Source organism: Melopsittacus undulatus, chromosome 7 (genome assembly GCF_012275295.1).
Source record: "Melopsittacus undulatus isolate bMelUnd1 chromosome 7, bMelUnd1.mat.Z, whole genome shotgun sequence".
Classification (NCBI taxonomy): domain Eukaryota; kingdom Metazoa; phylum Chordata; class Aves; order Psittaciformes; family Psittaculidae; genus Melopsittacus; species Melopsittacus undulatus.
In genome coordinates this window covers 16439259-16455472 of record NC_047533.1, presented here as the reverse complement: position 1 = coordinate 16455472, position 16214 = coordinate 16439259, and the positions used below count along the sequence as shown (strand labels likewise).

Here is a 16214-nt window from a genome sequence, read left to right as displayed (position 1 = left end):
GAAGCCAAGCTAGCCACACTAATTTCAACAGCCCATCATTTCTACCCCAACACACACCGACAGCAGTTTTAGTAGGTTAAAATGCTACAACATTTTTATAAACCACTTTGCAGAGTTACCATCCACAGTACCTGTGTTTCACCCCAGACCAAGGCACAGCTATGATCACCATCATTAATCCTCTCAATCAAAACACACACCCAAGTAAAAGATTTATTGTTTGCAGTAATTATGCATGTCTCATATAAAATAGGAGGGCAGATGCTTTCCATCATTGTGTTTTGATATTAAATATCTCAATAGTTCAAACTATATTTTAAGCTGCAGAATAGGAGATGACAAAATCTCAAAGGTGAGATACTCTTACTCAAGTAATGGTTTATAAAATGCATTTGTAGTTTGTTGCCATAATGAAAGTATTCTAAGACTTTTCCAGATATTTTTCTTAAGGCAGAGTGGATGATTTAGAATAAGTATTTTATGTGGAATTGTGACTCTCTTGGCACAGTCGAGCTGCAAATTCCACCAGTGTTCTGGTAGGCCGTCCTGCCATGCCTTTTCGAAGGTAGGGCACCTCATCTTTATTTGACATCACACCAGCTATGTCTAGATGAGCCCAGTGGGAGGCAGTCACGAATTCCTTCAGGAATGCAGCAGCTGTACACGCTCCTCCAGCTCTGTGGGAAGCAACGAAACCGTGTTTCTAAAGCAACACCAACAGCACAAACATGAAAGGCCTTCACTGAAGGGGCACATGAAGGATACTGATACAACTCACCTGCTGTACTTGCCAATGTTACTCAGATCTGCAAGAGGAGAGTCTGTTACTTGTTTTGTGTAGTGCTGAAAAAGAGGCATTCTCCAAACTCTGTCTCCCGTCACGACGCTGGCCTGAAACAGAAACACTGAGAGCTCAGGCAAATTTTTCTTTCATTTTTTTGAACCGCACTGATTAGCCCCAGTATCACGTGTGCTTATTTTTGTTTAGTTTTGATTAGTCTAAAAAATCTTTAGCTGAATATAGTATTAGATTTTTGGGAAAATACTGCAAAATGAAACTGTATTTCAAAAGTGGTGCATCCTACTTTTTAGGTACTTTAGTGTTAGTCAAAAGGCAAAATCTAAAGACTGGGGTTTGCGGTTGGGTTTTTTTCCATTCCTCCCCTGCCAAATCTGCCCTTCAGAGGCTTCCTTTAGCCATCACATTTCTGTCACTCATGAGGCCCCTCTGAATTTTGGTCTCAGTATCGTTAAGCAAGATCAGTTCTCTTTTTAACATGAACAAATCATAGAATAGTTAGGGTTGGAGAGGACCTTAAGATCATCTAGTTCCAACCCCCCTGCCATGGGCAGGGACACCTCACACTAGACCATGTCACCCAAGGCCCTGTTCAACTGCCAGGGATGGAGCATTTACCACTTCCATCAATTCCTTTCGTTAAGCCAGAGCTTTTGCATATGCAGTAAGTTGTCAGAACATGCAGATCTTCCAGATGATGTGCATGCTGTTTGTTGTATGATATGAAACCTCAAAAAACATCTAGTAATTCAGAGTAAAAATTAATTATTTTCAATTTTGGTACAGTACTAACACCATTCCTACCAGATTTCAAAATGTAACAATATACCTTTTAGATATGCATAAAATAAGACTTTCAGTAATGCACTAACTTCTCAGTAACAGCTATTACTGAATTACTACTATGATTTAACAGTGCAGCCGGCCTACCTCATAAAGGTGATTCCAAAGCCAAGATGAGTTTGTGAACACTCCAGTTGCAGCAGACCCCAGTGCAACATCCATGGCACCTACAGAAACACACTTTTGTGGTTATACAACAAAGGCAGAAAGTGGACCTGAGCTATTCCTCTGCATCCTGACTCCTCACAGAACTTCGCAGTTTTAATTCTGAACTCTGCAAGAACTAAAGATTTTAGTACACCTGCATTTCTAAAAGTTTAAGTGTTGTCCTATTAGATTATACAAATGTATTAACAAGAATTCATAAAAACTTATCTTTTGTATCTCATTAAACTACAATTTTCTATTTTCAGCTAGATGTTTCTTAGCAATATTCCAATAAAAAGGCACTCAGAAACAGAAGTGTCCCCCCAAAAAAATCCCAATTTTATTGTTTATTGTGAAAATACAAGGGAGTGAACATTTTGCAATTAAGAGACCTCTAAATTTTTCAAGCTGATACTTTCTCTTTTGTGAATTTCACTTGCATAGATACTAACCCATGCCTAAACCACAGGGATTACATACATATTTATTTGATGCCACAGAACTGTTTCTGTAATGCCAACACTCAATCCTCAGTGAGATTAAAATAAAAAAGAAGAAAAAATGTAGTTTAACAAGATGGTATATCAGAGAAATTTCTACAGGAGCTCTTCTCCCCTGTGCTTGGTGCCCAAGGATTCCAAACACATATATATATAGTGGGAGTAAACTTCTGTCATGCCTTTTATATGATAATACTTTTATATAAGCAGATGATCTTAAAATCATCTTCACTTCTGTGTAGTCAAATTTTCCACAGAATTTGAACTGATAAAATGGATGGAACATCATTTAAAGCACTAGGAGAGAATATATAGAAAGATAATGATTTTGCTTAGTATATTCATTAAGCAACACAGTAGACTCCTGTCTGAACTACTCTTCTATGTTTGCTCTCATTTCAGCTACAGTTGCTCATGAGTAGTTCATGAGATGCATACACAATGCTGGTTTCAAATTCGAATTATAACCTCATTCATATACAGCTGTAGAGATGAAAGAATTAAAGAACATGTTATTATGCCTGAAAGTATGCAAATGACACATAAAATAAGAGATGCTTCAGTAAAATGAATTCTTGGGAGCATGATAATGACATGGAGACCTGAGCTAGCTCACATGATGGAAGAGCTGGTGCAGGCTAGGTCAGAGCTCAAGCACTCAGGAAGCCCTTCACAAAGAAGCTTTTTTGGCTCCAGTATGGCCAGTGCCATATGGATACCACACCAGTATCTCTGCATCACATGGTCCCAGGAGCTGGGAAGGCTTAACTCAGAAATGGAAGCACTGGGAAACATTGTGCAGAAACATCCAAGTTTGCATAGATTTTTCTGCTTAATTCCAGCTCAGCTGGGCCAGCCCAAGTCCATCTGTGTCGCTACATGCCAATACCCTCCCCAGTCCTAGAGACACTGTACAACTTGTTAGAGCATAAGCTGTGCTACTTGTCCCAAAACATGTAAAATCATCTCAGTTGCTTTTGAATTCAGGTTTACTTTATCTACACACTATAACTAATCCACAGCCCAATTAATAAGAGTAACAAAGAACTGATTTTCAAAATGAACAGGGGAGAGAGATTGCTTACCTGTTAGTGTTGCAGCATTCACAATAGCCCTTGCATTAAAACTGTGGGCATAACAGAGAGCATCAGCTAGCAGCAGTCTTCCTTCTGCATCTGTGTTATCTACCTTCAGGTGCAAAATTAGTAAAAACAGATTAACTATTGAAAACATCCCTTTTATTGACTTATTTCTTACATGGCATCTTAAATAGCTGTCATGTTATAAAGGCACTGTCACAAATGGCAGGTCAGCCAAAATCTACTCAAAAAAAGAGAATAAAAAGGAAAAAGACAGTATCAATACAAAGTTATGTTTAAAAGTGTATCTGTAGCTGAGGCCAGGTGATCTTTCAGCACTACAGCCTCCTTTGCACAGGTCTCTGTGCCCCTGAAGAGCCTAGAGATGTGCCCCAGTGTAGCCCAGGAGCTGTTTCAGAGCACACACACAGATCTGGCCCATGGAAATCACAGCTGAGGAGGACCGTCTACCACAGAGCAGCACACGTGAATGCCTGGAAACAGATCCTTGTTATCCTGCTTTCCTGCTTTGGAGCTTGAAACTTTCGCCTCTTAAAAATAAAAATCAATAGCCCCCTTGCTCCTTTCCCCTTTCAGGGAAGGCTGATGCTGAATTCTGCAAGATTAATTGCATGGTATGCTCTGAGGTACTAGCACTTTTCTGCAAATTTCTTCTTGGTGGGGACTATGTACTCAGTCTTTTCCTTCAGATCAGGGGGTGACTGAACTCAGTTCTGGAAAAAGAACCTCAGGAAACTGGAAGGTTCAACAAGTCAAAGATGCAGATTCACAGAAATTCAGACAGACAGAAATACTGATTAAGCCACCTACTTCTGCATAAAACCAGTTATCCATCGCACAGTGACTTGCAGTACCATTTAATCTATTAAATGAGTACGGAATGTCTTGGATTAAATATAAAATATGTATTTTTGGGTACTGATTTGGCAACCAACAGTCCATATGACTCAGAGTTCTGATTGTCCCAAGGCGCTTGGCACTGTAAGGCCTTGGTTACGTGACCAGGGAACTAATACTCTAATGTCTTACTGCAGATAGAAGTGTCCTGAAGCATCACTGGAAGCAATTAATGTTCTTCACATGGACAGAAAACCTGTATTTATGAGCACTGTAACAACCTCTTGTGCTAAAACAAGATTTTCTAGCACGTGCAGCAAATGACTGCACTTTTCAGCTTTTCCTAGCAACTTACAAAATTTGTCTCATCTCTTCAATCTATATTTAGATTCGAAAGAATCCTAAGACAACAATTTCTAATTGATAACATGCTGCTTACATTTTTAAGAACAGTATATTTGTGCTGCTTATCTTCCTAAAGGGTCTTTTCAAATATGTCCTCTGACTGCAGTTATAACTTGATTGGTTAAACCAATTCTCTAGAAGTATTTAAATCCCAAGTTTCACATACATACCTGTATGGTTTTCCCATTCTTCGCTCTAACTACATCCCCAGGCTTGTTTGCCTTGCCACTGGGCATATTTTCACAGAGGGGTGCCAAACCTCAGAGAGAAAAAGAAAAGTGAATTACTAATTTCTTTCTCAGAAAAGATGTAGAAAAACACTTAAGACCCCCCCCCTCCCCCCCCCCTCCCAACACCTCCTTAAGGAAACAGTACTATTCTCATCTTAAATTCCTGGTCAAAAATCCAAATTTTCCAGGTTACTAAAAGACACATGGTCCAGTTTTCAATCAGGGAATTCCTCTACATGCTGCACCACCATGTTCTCCCACCTACACTGTTTTGCCACTAGGATTTACTTCTACTTTATACCTGGACTAGTGAGATCAGAGGAGCAACAAATATTATCTTACATTTTCCATATATGTATCATTAGTCACATGTAAAGAGATTTCTTCCTCAAATGAAAAACTTCTCAAACTAATACTCAGCCGTTCAAGCTCTGCTCATTGTAATTACACACTGTATAACGTCAAGGGGGGTCCAAGGTCTCACCATAGGACTATAGCCATAAGAAAAGCAAACAGAAATGAGCAAAAGAGAGGGTCAGCCTCAAAGCCCCAGTTACGAATGGGGTAATGGGATGAAAGGCACTCCACCATTCTCACGAAAAACCTGTTCCTGGCACAAGATATAAGCGAACTGCAGGCAATCACTTTTCAGTGGAATTGTGTAGACTTTTGCTCCACCTGCTCTCCCTCCCCAGGGCATTCTTTAGGTGAGGAATGGCGTGAGGGTGGGTTTTGCTGCCCTCTACTGGCTGAAGAATAAAAGTGACTAAATTACTAGTGCCCTGTAAATCAAGGTTGTCAAACATAAAACTTATCCAAGAATGGATTATGTGTCGTCCCCAGCTTGTTTTACCACGGTTCCTGAATCAGCTCATTTAATTTTAGCTGTGCAACATTTCTGCAGAAAAAGTAAGCACTGCTCGTCCTTAAAAGTACTGGTTTGGGTTGGTTGGTTTAGATTTCTGCTGAGCTATTCACCCAATGAAACAAAACCTGATCCCTGTTGCTGTTGAGCTGCTGATGGAGGTAGCTCAGAGAACACCTTTTCACTTCTAATTGCTTTTACAGATCTCCACACTCCCTCTTGGAATGAAGGATCAGGACTTATGAAAAATTCATTGCAAGTAAGTTTATTGACAATCATGTCTCCTAAGATGTAAAAATCATGCTTTCGCAATTTTAATTTGATGTTGCAGTATTTTATTCAAGCAAAGCCAGTGATTGTGTGCAAAGCAAGCAAAAAGAGAAGAGAGGATGAACTGGGAATGAGAGCAGTCAGTCTGCAAGAGGCCAGGACCTTTCTGTCAGATCATGACAAGTGCTGAACTAGAACATTAGTGTCTAAACAAAATCTTGTAAAATTCAGATTTCTGGCTTCTCACACACACACACACACTTACCAATTATGTTAAGAGGGAGATTTAAAGCTGCTGCTGTCACAATGGCTGAGCAGACAGTCGCTGCCCCTCCCATATCTGCTCTCATTGCATCCATACCCGATGACGGCTTCAGGGAAATGCCACCACTGCAACACACAGACAGTACCATCAGCATGGAGGAGTTTCATGTTGCATACGTTGAGAATATTCTGCCCATCAGTATGTTTCAGTGGCAAGCATCAGTAAATGCTAGACTTCTGTTCTCAACCTGCCACCCCCTAGCAAGCATACTGAAAGCAAGGCAGTCCCAGGGCTCCTTTCTGATGACATATGTCCCTGACTTGTTTTCTTATAGTTAGGACACCATAAAAATCTGCAGTGGACTGACTCAGTTGTCTTCAGAATAACCAAAGAGCACAAAACCAGAACAAAATAGTACACCTGGTAAAATCAACATATGGAAGGGGGACAGACTGACAAATTCTTCAGTAAGTACGTGACATTAAAAGCAGTTATAAGGAACTGCTGCAATGCATGAGCTATTTTCTCTTTCCCTAAGCATGAGCTAGGTGTCCCGTGACAGACTGCAACTCTAAACATACACATTCTTCATCCAGAGGTCTGCTCAGGCCAAAAAAAAAAGAAAAAGTAGGACATTCTTTGTCTTCTTTCCCCCAAATTTCCATTTTCCCCTTACAACATGAGGATATATCAATTCCTACTTTGTCCAACCACTCAAGCTTGTCTTATTCCAGGCAAAGCTGCACAATCTACTATATAAGGCAAGTTCACTGGAATGGCATTGGAAGATGTGCTGAGCATCTACCCATACAACATGAACAGCAGGAAGGCATTTCCCCCCCCTTTAGTCACTAGAATATTAGCACACGTACCTGTCAAATGTAACTCCTTTTCCTACAAACACCAGCGGGGGGTCACTTGCATTAGCACCACCTGAATAGTGAATCTCCAGAAAGATGGGAGGCTCAGCAGAGCCCTTAGCAACACTCAGGAATGCTCCCATCTGCTGTGTCACTATCCAAGACTCTGGTCTGGAACAGAAATACGTATTATTTTTTTGTAATTGGACAGCTTAACCCAGGTGATTCTGTTTGTTTGTTTTTAAAAGATCACAGTCCTTGACGGTTTGTTTCTATTAATTTCAGTTTAGTTGCTTGGGAAACTGTTGTGTAAATCAACCATTATTGTTTTGTGAAACAGAAAAATACTTCCTCAGAGTTTCTGTTTGACAACTTTGTTTTGCCTTGTCTAAAAACCCAACCAACCAACAAAACAAACAACAGCTCCTCTGCACTTTCTGTGTCAGAAAGCATCAAACTACCACTTGCCTGTGAGGCTGTGGTCTCTGAGGGAATATGAAGGAACAGTACTGCAGCAGGCTACAGTTTAGCTTTCTGTCCATAGCTAACTGTCTTGATAGCAAAGCTGACTTCCCTCAGTCTTTTGCTTTTCAACAGAACAGCCTCCAACACTTGCACAACCAGTTAGCCTATTTCCACTGAAGAGCAGTAACTAGTAATTCAGAAGTAGGAAGTGTTAGCTGTGCAAATTCAATTGCAAGGGCTTCCACAGCTCCATCTCAACATTTTTAAAAGCTAAAACCCCCTCAAACAACAGTAACAACAAAAAATACAGAATGTTTCATTAACACATCCAAATATAAAAAAAAATAACCCAGAGAGGGCTGTATAAAATCTATCTGGGACAAAACAAAAAGGTACTAGAATAAAGGTACCTAGTATTTGCCCTCTAGTCACTAAGTCTTCATTAAGCTCCCTTTTGCAGCACTTGTGTTAACTAAGCAGTAACTGGCTGCATGATCAATTGACAATGAATTATTTCACTGTGTCACAGTATCCTGCCTCCTCTGCAGACTAGAAGCTCACCTTCTAAAATTGAGAGTAACTTACAGTCGGGGTGCCCCTCATACCTCTTCGCTACACGCTTCTGCTTTTGTCATTTGATGTGCAAAGAGGAAATGAGAGCCCACTACAGACCTGAATAACCTGGAAAGTATCTTACCCTACAAAAGAATAATTTTTTGGAATTTACCTTATATGGACCTTCACATTGCTGAAACTTTTGAGCTTCTGTTCAATATGTTCAGCAAATTTGATTGGAGTGATGTAATTAGCTGGAGCCTCCATAAGGTACCGAGCGAGGTTCTGACCCTCAGCATAGAGAACACCTTTTTGCCAGGCTTCACTTTCAGCACTAAACAAAAACATACAACAATCAGGATCGGAAACATTTGCAAAAGTAAAATGTTGTCAGTATCCATCTGTTCTCTCCTGTATGAAAATATGGCAACATTAAATTGGAGCAATTAAGAATGTCACAGTAATCTTAGTACAAGGAATTTAGTATGAATTCCAATGGATGTCTAGTGTAGAACTCATCTCTGATGCTAGTTTGTGTCAAATGCTTCACAGAAAGCCAGAAGAATCCTACAGCAGGCAGATGTAAAATTATCTGTCTAACATATCTTCTAACATGTCTTCTTCAAATCCTTACTAGTCAGAGACTGGCTTAAATCCTTAAGCACAAGGTTTAATACCCATTCCAAAATTTGTAATCACACTAATTGCAACTGCCCTGAACATTTTTATTTACCACATAAAGCCTCCAAGTCTGTTTTACACTTTACTGAGATATGATTATGTGATATGAGTGGAATTTGGATCTCCTTTCACAGTGCACTCAAGGTATCTCCCTAACAAATGGCAGAACAAATATTCAAAGAGCTGCCTGTACAGGAAATGGAGATGTCCCTCTGGTTACTTTACAACACTGCCAGTACAAAACTTCTCATTTTACTGAGATGGAACTGACTTACTTGTTTTAAAAGATATCACAACACAAAACATTAAACTGGATTCCACCTCTCAAAAGAACAACACAGTGAAGAAGAAATCCAGAATGAATACAGAAACATTGCCTGGATATGGAGGGATGGAATCAAGAGACCAAATCTTTCAAAGTGGGAAAGGCAATAAGAGGACCTCAAGAGGTAAATCATCAGCAAAAGGAGATCAAGAATAATGCTGTTCCCTTGCTAAATGGGGCAGGCAATCTCATGAAAACTGAGACAACTGAAGTTTTCAATGCCTGCCTTAATTATTAAGGTCTGCTTCCAGATTCCCCAGCTCTTCATGCTTTGTAGCAGAGCCTGGAGAAGAAAGGTACTACCCATGGCAGAGGAAGATATACTTAGGACAGCTTAAGGAAGCTGGACATGCAGAAGTCCTTGGTATCAGGCAACATGTACCCAAGAGTGCTGAGGAAGCATGCTGGCATCATTGCAAGGCTGGTCTTTCAGTTTGAAATGTCACGGTGACCAAATGTGGTCCCCAATGATTCGAGAAGGACAAATCCCAATCTTTAAGAATGGCAAGAAGGACATAGGAAACTACAAGGCAGTAATCCTAGACTAATCCCCTAAATGTATATGGAGAAAGTAACCTTGGAGGCCATTTACAGGTACATGAAGGACAAGATGGTCACTGGGAACAGTCATAAATTTGTTTTGGGTAAATCATGCCTGACCAACCTGCCTGACCTATGGTGAGAGGGTTGGCACAAAGAACCACAGTAGATGTCTTTTATCTTGGCTTTAACAAGGTTTTCACACAGAATCCTTGAAGACAAATTGAGAAAAACATGAACTGGAGGGATAGACGATAAAATGAGTGAGACACTGGAAGAACTGTTGGGCTCAGAAGAGACAACAGTTGAATGGTCTAGCTGGCAGTCAGTCATGTAGTGGTCCCCAGGAGCTGATACTGATACCTTCATCAACAACTCGGACAATGAAAACTACCCTTGGAAATTCATGGACAGCATGGCACTGCAGGGAGCAGCTGCAATAGAGAGGGTAGGGCCAGCATTCACAGGGGCCTTGCCAAGCTGGAGGAATGCATCGGGGGAACACCGTGAAGTTTAACAAAGACTGGTGTAAAGTCCTGCATCTGGGACAGAACAACTCTGTGCAAGTCAGGCTAGACACTGACTATGACTAAAGCAGAAAGCAACGCTGCAGAAAAGAACCTGGGGATCCTGGTGGACAAATTGAACAGGAGTAAGCAGTGCATTACTCTGGTGACAAAGGCCAACCATGTACTGTGCTGGATTAGAGTTTAGCCAGCACATTAAGGGCAATAATTATCTACCTCCTTGGCATTTGTGAGGCTGCACCGAGCTATGTCGACTTTTGAGTTCCTGAACACAAAACCAATACTGATAAACTGGAAAAAGGCCAAAGACTAAGAAGGGTAGGGAGCTGGAGCACGTGGCACATGAGAAGCTAACAGAATTGGTGTTGTATCACCTAGAGAAGAAAAATTTAGGAAAGATGTAATTGCAGTCTTTACCCTTAAATAGGGTTTATAGAGAAGATGAAGACAGACACATCTCAGAACTGGACAATAAGGGGGTAACAGACAATAGTCTCAAGATTCAACACGGGAAACTGCAGCAGGGGATACAAAAAACCAAAATTCACCATGAATATGGTTAAACACTAGAACAGATGGGCCAGTGAGGCTCTGGAATTTCCATCTCAGGAGACACTCAAAACTCGACTAAACAAAGGCCTGATCAAGCTTTAAAGTTGTATGTAGCCTCCAGGTTATCCCTAATCCAAGCTGCAGCTGGACTAGATGACCTCCACAGGTCCTTTCCAACCTAAATTATCAGATACAAAAATTATTTCCAGGGTCATAAGTCGTCATAGGCCCACCTATGCTTTCAGGAAATATTTGCTATAGACTGTCTCCCAAACTATCTGCTGTGTTACAAACAGGAAGGGTTGCAGGTAGCTTACCAAGACATGCTTAAATTGAGAGTGTATTTTATTTCACCAACTTCTTCATGAGAAAGGACTTGGTTGGGCAGCAAAGAGATTTGGAGCAGCCCTGCAGAGAAGGACTTGAGGGTGTTAGTCAATGAGAAAATGAACATGAGCCAGCTCCAGGGTGCACTTGCAGCCCAGAGAGCCAACCGTATCCTGGGCTGCATCAAAAGGAGTGTGACCAGCAGGTCGAAGGACGTGATCCTGCCCCTCTTCTCTGCTCTCGTGAGACCTCACTTGGAGTATTGTGTGCAGTTCTGGTGTCAACATAAAAAGGACATGGAACTGTTAGAACAAGTCCAGAGGAGGGCAACGAGGATGATCAGGGGACTGGAGCACCTCCCATATGAAGACAGCCTGAGAAAGTTGGAGCTGTTCAGCCTGGAGAAGGCTGCGTGGAGACCTCATAGCAGCCTCCCAGTATCTGAAGGGGGCCTACAAGGATTCTAGGGAGGGACTCTTCATTAGGGACTGTAGTGACAGGAAAAGGGGTAACGGGTTAAAACTTAAACAGGGGAAGTTTAGATTGGATATAAGGAAGAAATTCTTTACTGTAAGGGTGGTGAGGAACTAGAATAGGTTGCCTAGGGAAGTTGTGAATGCTCCATTCCTAGCAGTGTTCAAGGCCAGATTGGATGAAGCCTTGGATGACATGGTTTAGTGTGAGGTGTCCCTGCCCATGGCAGGGGGGTTGGAACTAGATGATCTTAATGTCTTTTCCAACCCTAACTGTTCTATGATTCTGTGACTTGTTACTGTATGAAGTACATATGAGAAATACTCCTCCTCTACATGAAAGATTATCCTATAGGGAAGGTCCAAAGTCCACCCTGATAATTGTTTTGGAACCAAAAGCTCTGACATTATTTTCTGCTCTCAGATAACAGTGATGTCAGTTCAAAAGCCAGAAGCACACAATCTCTTCTTGCATTATACTCTGTGAATCAAAATACAACAGATGAACTACATAAGACACATCCATCTTGGCACAGTCTGGTGTCAGTCAGCATTTCCTGATTCTCACAAGGATTTCTTCATTTGCGGAGTTTGAAGTACCTCTGCTATTTGGCACACAATACCAGCAGAAGTCCTTCAATATCCCAACTGTGCTTCAAGTGATCTTTTACTTTTACCCTGGACCTTCTTTTCTATGAAGCAGCATTTATTTATCCTTATCCTCAGAACATGGAATACTAATAAAACATATGGAGCAAGCACTATAAATATAACTGACATGTAAAACACTTTAGGAACTTCAAATGAATGGGAAGAGTGAAGAGGGTTCTTGCTGCTAGCCCTATTCTTCCAGGTTTGTGTTTTTCTCATGCATAAACATGCACACAGTTTTATAAATAAATAAAAACAGCTTTCCTTTTGTCATCACCTTCCATGAAGCTGAGGAGTAACTACAGGCTTCTTTTTTTGCTTCAGCTCATTATATTCATGCAATCCAAGGACAGCACCTTCTGCAGCCGCTTGAGCATCTCCACAGGGGTCTACTTCAACACAAGTGATCTCCAGATCTTGGATCTGTCTACAGCCAACTGAAAAATACAGTATGGAATTAGTGGGCTGAGTATTGCACAGAACAGCAAAACAGGTCTCTGTGGTAATCAATATGACATTTCAAGGGAAAAATAATTTTAACCCAAGATATCCAAGTTGATGGGTAAATCAATGACAAAGATCATGCAGTAGAATGATTAAAAATTCAACTAAAATATCACTTGACAGTTTGTAATGATTAAGATAATTCACAAGAAAAATGAGACCCCACAGTTGTTCCCATTCCTTTAAGCTCACTTGATAGCAAAGAAAACTCTATCTTCTTCTAGTCCTGTGGATTATGATTATCTGCAGGTATCAGAAATTTGTTCTAATTTAGTCTTTTTGCTCTTTTCTTCCAAAATACTTTACATACACTTTTGTAAGCAAACAAAAAAATATTATGTTCCATAAATTCTATTTTGTACCCAAATAACTTCACAATGTTTTGGTAGTTGTTAAGATGAAATGGGCTAGCACTGTGGGTATACAGCTGTCACTCACGTGACTGACCTCCTGCCACAGATTATAAACTCTGTGACAAGAACTCTTTTTATTCTTGGTTTATACACACTTAGATACAGCAGCCATCCTTGATTAAGATAGAGGCCTCCTCTGCCTATAATAGGTAACATACTGAATCATCCTACTGATGCTCTGAAAGACACCAGTTTATAGTACAAATATCTGTTACAAATTGTGTAACAAAAGTAATTATATACGCATACTGAAGAACAGTGTGAGCATAAAGTGAATTGGTGGTGCTCTTGGGCTTCACAACAGTACTGATTAAACAAGTGCCTTTTCACACTGTTCAGGAAAGTTATTTGATTTCAGTAACTGCAGTTACCTGACTGCAGATGGATTCACATCCCCTGTAACTCCTTTCTCACTAAGGAAAAATTTACATGAGTATCAGTGACAAGTAAATGTATTTAACAAACCACAGAACAGGTTTTGCATTTCAAAACCAAGTCATACCTAGACTCATTCTTCAAAAATGGAACTTGCTGCACCACTGCAATAGTTTTACAGACACAATGCTTAAGAAAATGTAAGAGCTAACCTGCAACAGCTGCACGAATGTTTTCTTTGCCTTCATTCCAGTTTTCTTGGTCATTTATTCCAGCATTCTTCTTGCCCAAGCCAACTACAACCACACTTGGAAAGTCCTATATGAAGCCAACACACAAATGGATTAACTTCCCTCATTGGTACAGCCACAGCAGTTGTTAAAAAGACCTTCCTTGCCAGATCAAACCAAGCACTAAACATCTTCAGTACTTTGTTACATACATTTCCTCATTAAGGGTGCCAGCATTGTGCCACTGTGTTGCACTTATCATCATTTGCGATAGGCATGCAACCAGTTTTTCTGTTCAGTTAACAATTCTGTGTATTGCAGCAGATAGGGCTTTATGTTCAACACAGCAAGCCTGATACTTCTAAGGGCAAGTCCAAGAGTCATTTGAAAGCAGATCCAGCTTTCCAGAAGCAACACAGCCCAGAACTGAGCTAGAGAAGTGTAACCTTTTTTGATATACTACCACTCTGCTCAGGGAAATAAAATCACCTCCAAGGCTAAGCCTATCACCTCAACTCAGGAGCTGAGCTGGCATGATTTGCCAGGTTACAAACCAAAGCTGCACAGAGGTACATAGCTCCAGAACTCAGGAAAGCAATGCAACACAGCAGACTAAATGCTTGCCTTATAAACAGCAGACAGTTTGACGGGACTACCTTGTGTTAGAACTGTCATGTCTGGAAGGTCTTTGTGCATTCCAGTATGCACACTTGCTTCTCCTGCACACAGGAGACACAGCAGAAGTCTGTTCCAGAACTGTTGTGCTTTATTCAGCTCATTCAGTAAGCAAATATTCAGAGCACACCACCTTTGGAGCAGACTTGTTTACATCTTCTCAACCTGCAGCACAGTGCAGGGGGCACAGGAATGCACAAAAGGCCATGAAAATGTTGAAAGCTCCTATTCTGTGAGGAAGAAGAACAGCAGAGCATTTATACAAGCACAGCAGGGAATGGCTTAAAGTAAGATGCAAGGGCAAACCTCACACATTACTCAATATACACACAAAAACCCAAAGTTTGTACCTGATGCAAACCATGGTATATGCGTGTTTTTCCTTTCTTCAAAGGTGGTCCACATCTAGGACACAAAAAGATTCTTTCAATAAAGAAGTCCTTTATACAGTTACTACAATACTACATTCACCCCACAGCCCGCAGTGCTCCTCAACACTGTTCTGGGACACTTGGCTTGGTGCTGATCCACAGAAAAAGGCAGTTCCTGTGAACACTTTGCACATTTCCTTAGTGCTCATCTTTTCCACAGGAGTTCCCTTCCAAATTGCTTGGCCTGGTAGAAGCAAATACCAGCCTGGGAAGTGCTATGGGTAAAACACTTAATAACTATAAAAAAGACTGCTCCTATTGGTGTTTGTAGGTATGTTAATCCATTTCAGCAGCTGATCACACACTTACGTAGACACAAGTTCTCTCAGCCTTCCAGACACAAGTCTATCAAAAGCATCTCCTGCACTAGTGAACTGGGCAGCACCTCCATCCTTTTCACTTGAGTAGATTCCCAGAACAAGACCCTAAGAAAGGATACACAGGGATGTAAACAACATGAAATTTTGCGACCCATCTAAATGGCAGCAAGCACACTGTTTGCATCATAGGTACTGCATATACTCAGCTCGGTTTTTGTATCTGCCTAACATGATGCAAAGAGCAACTCTGGTAAACCAGGACACCACGACCACTACTTCCAAGTGTGAAAAAGAAAACAGACACAGTATAACTAAAGATACAATCATTTTGCCTACCACGTAGAGAACAGAACCTGCTTCAAACAGTGATTTCAAGTACAAAAGTGCAGCTCCCCCAGTCATAGCTGTCCAGCCAGGTTCACCCAACCGGAGCGCACAGCAGGTCCGCTCCTGCGGGCCAGCCCCCCAGGGCAAGGCGTCCACCCCAGCACCGCAGGTTTCCGAGCTAAAGCCCGGGGCTGGAGCCGGGAAGCGGTGGGAGCCCGGCAGGCTCAGCTACAGCTGCGGAACAGAGCAGCAGGGAGGAAGGAAGGAAGGGTCACCCGCGCCACGGCTGCCCGCTCCCACCTTGGGTCACCCCGAGCACGGGGGGTCCCGGTGCCCCCTCACCTTCCCGGCCGCACCGCGGCTGCAGCCCCTGCAGGGCAGCGGCAGATCCCTGCCGAGGCGGCGGGCCGCGCTCCGCACTGCCGGCAGCAGCATGGCAGGCGGCGACGTGCGGAACTGCCGCACACCGCCCGGCCCGGCGCGCACATCGCTTCATCAGCCGGCACCGCGCGGGGCGGGGCCAGTGAGGGGAGGGCGGGACGGAGCCGGGGCGCGGGGACCCGTCCAGGGTCGGTGTCTGGGGGGACACGAGTGGTGTTTCGGGGTTTACGTGTGTGCAGCAGAGGGATGGAGATCGGTCCCACAGGGGATGTTTGCCCTCTTGCGGTGTGCTCCAGGGGAGTGTGTGTACATCGTCTCATGTGCGCTTGTCACAGACACTA

At 42.0% G+C, this 16214-nt stretch overlaps 1 protein-coding gene across 1 annotated transcript; it reads right to left on the bottom strand.

Moving 5' to 3' along the window:
• Positions 1 to 66: 66 nt before the first annotated feature.
• LAP3 (leucine aminopeptidase 3) lies at positions 67 to 15965 on the bottom strand. The gene is made up of 13 exons (XM_034065049.1): positions 15835 to 15965; positions 15155 to 15270; positions 14765 to 14819; positions 13722 to 13827; positions 12495 to 12654; positions 8314 to 8475; positions 7134 to 7292; positions 6262 to 6386; positions 4802 to 4890; positions 3375 to 3477; positions 1730 to 1809; positions 779 to 891; positions 67 to 677 (listed from the first exon to the last, which is right to left on the bottom strand). The coding sequence occupies exons 1-13, from the start codon at positions 15925 to 15927 to the stop codon at positions 479 to 481; spliced, it is 1560 nt and encodes a 519-aa protein (XP_033920940.1). The 5' UTR covers positions 15928 to 15965; the 3' UTR covers positions 67 to 478.
• Between the last annotated feature and the right edge of the window lie 249 nt (positions 15966 to 16214).

Bases quoted from the DNA above. Each gene is read 5' to 3' on its own strand.
- LAP3 (XM_034065049.1), bottom strand. From the start codon at position 15,927: ATGCTGCTGCCGGCAGTGCGGAGCGCGGCCCGCCGCCTCGGCAGGGAT. The intron at 15,271-15,834 runs GTGAGGGGGCAC...ATCCTTTCTTAG, and splicing joins GCCGCGGTGCGGCCGGGAAG to GGTCTTGTTCTGGGAATCTA. The intron at 892-1,729 runs GTAGGCCGGCTG...TTTCTGTTTCAG, and splicing joins TTTGGAATCACCTTTATGAG to GCCAGCGTCGTGACGGGAGA.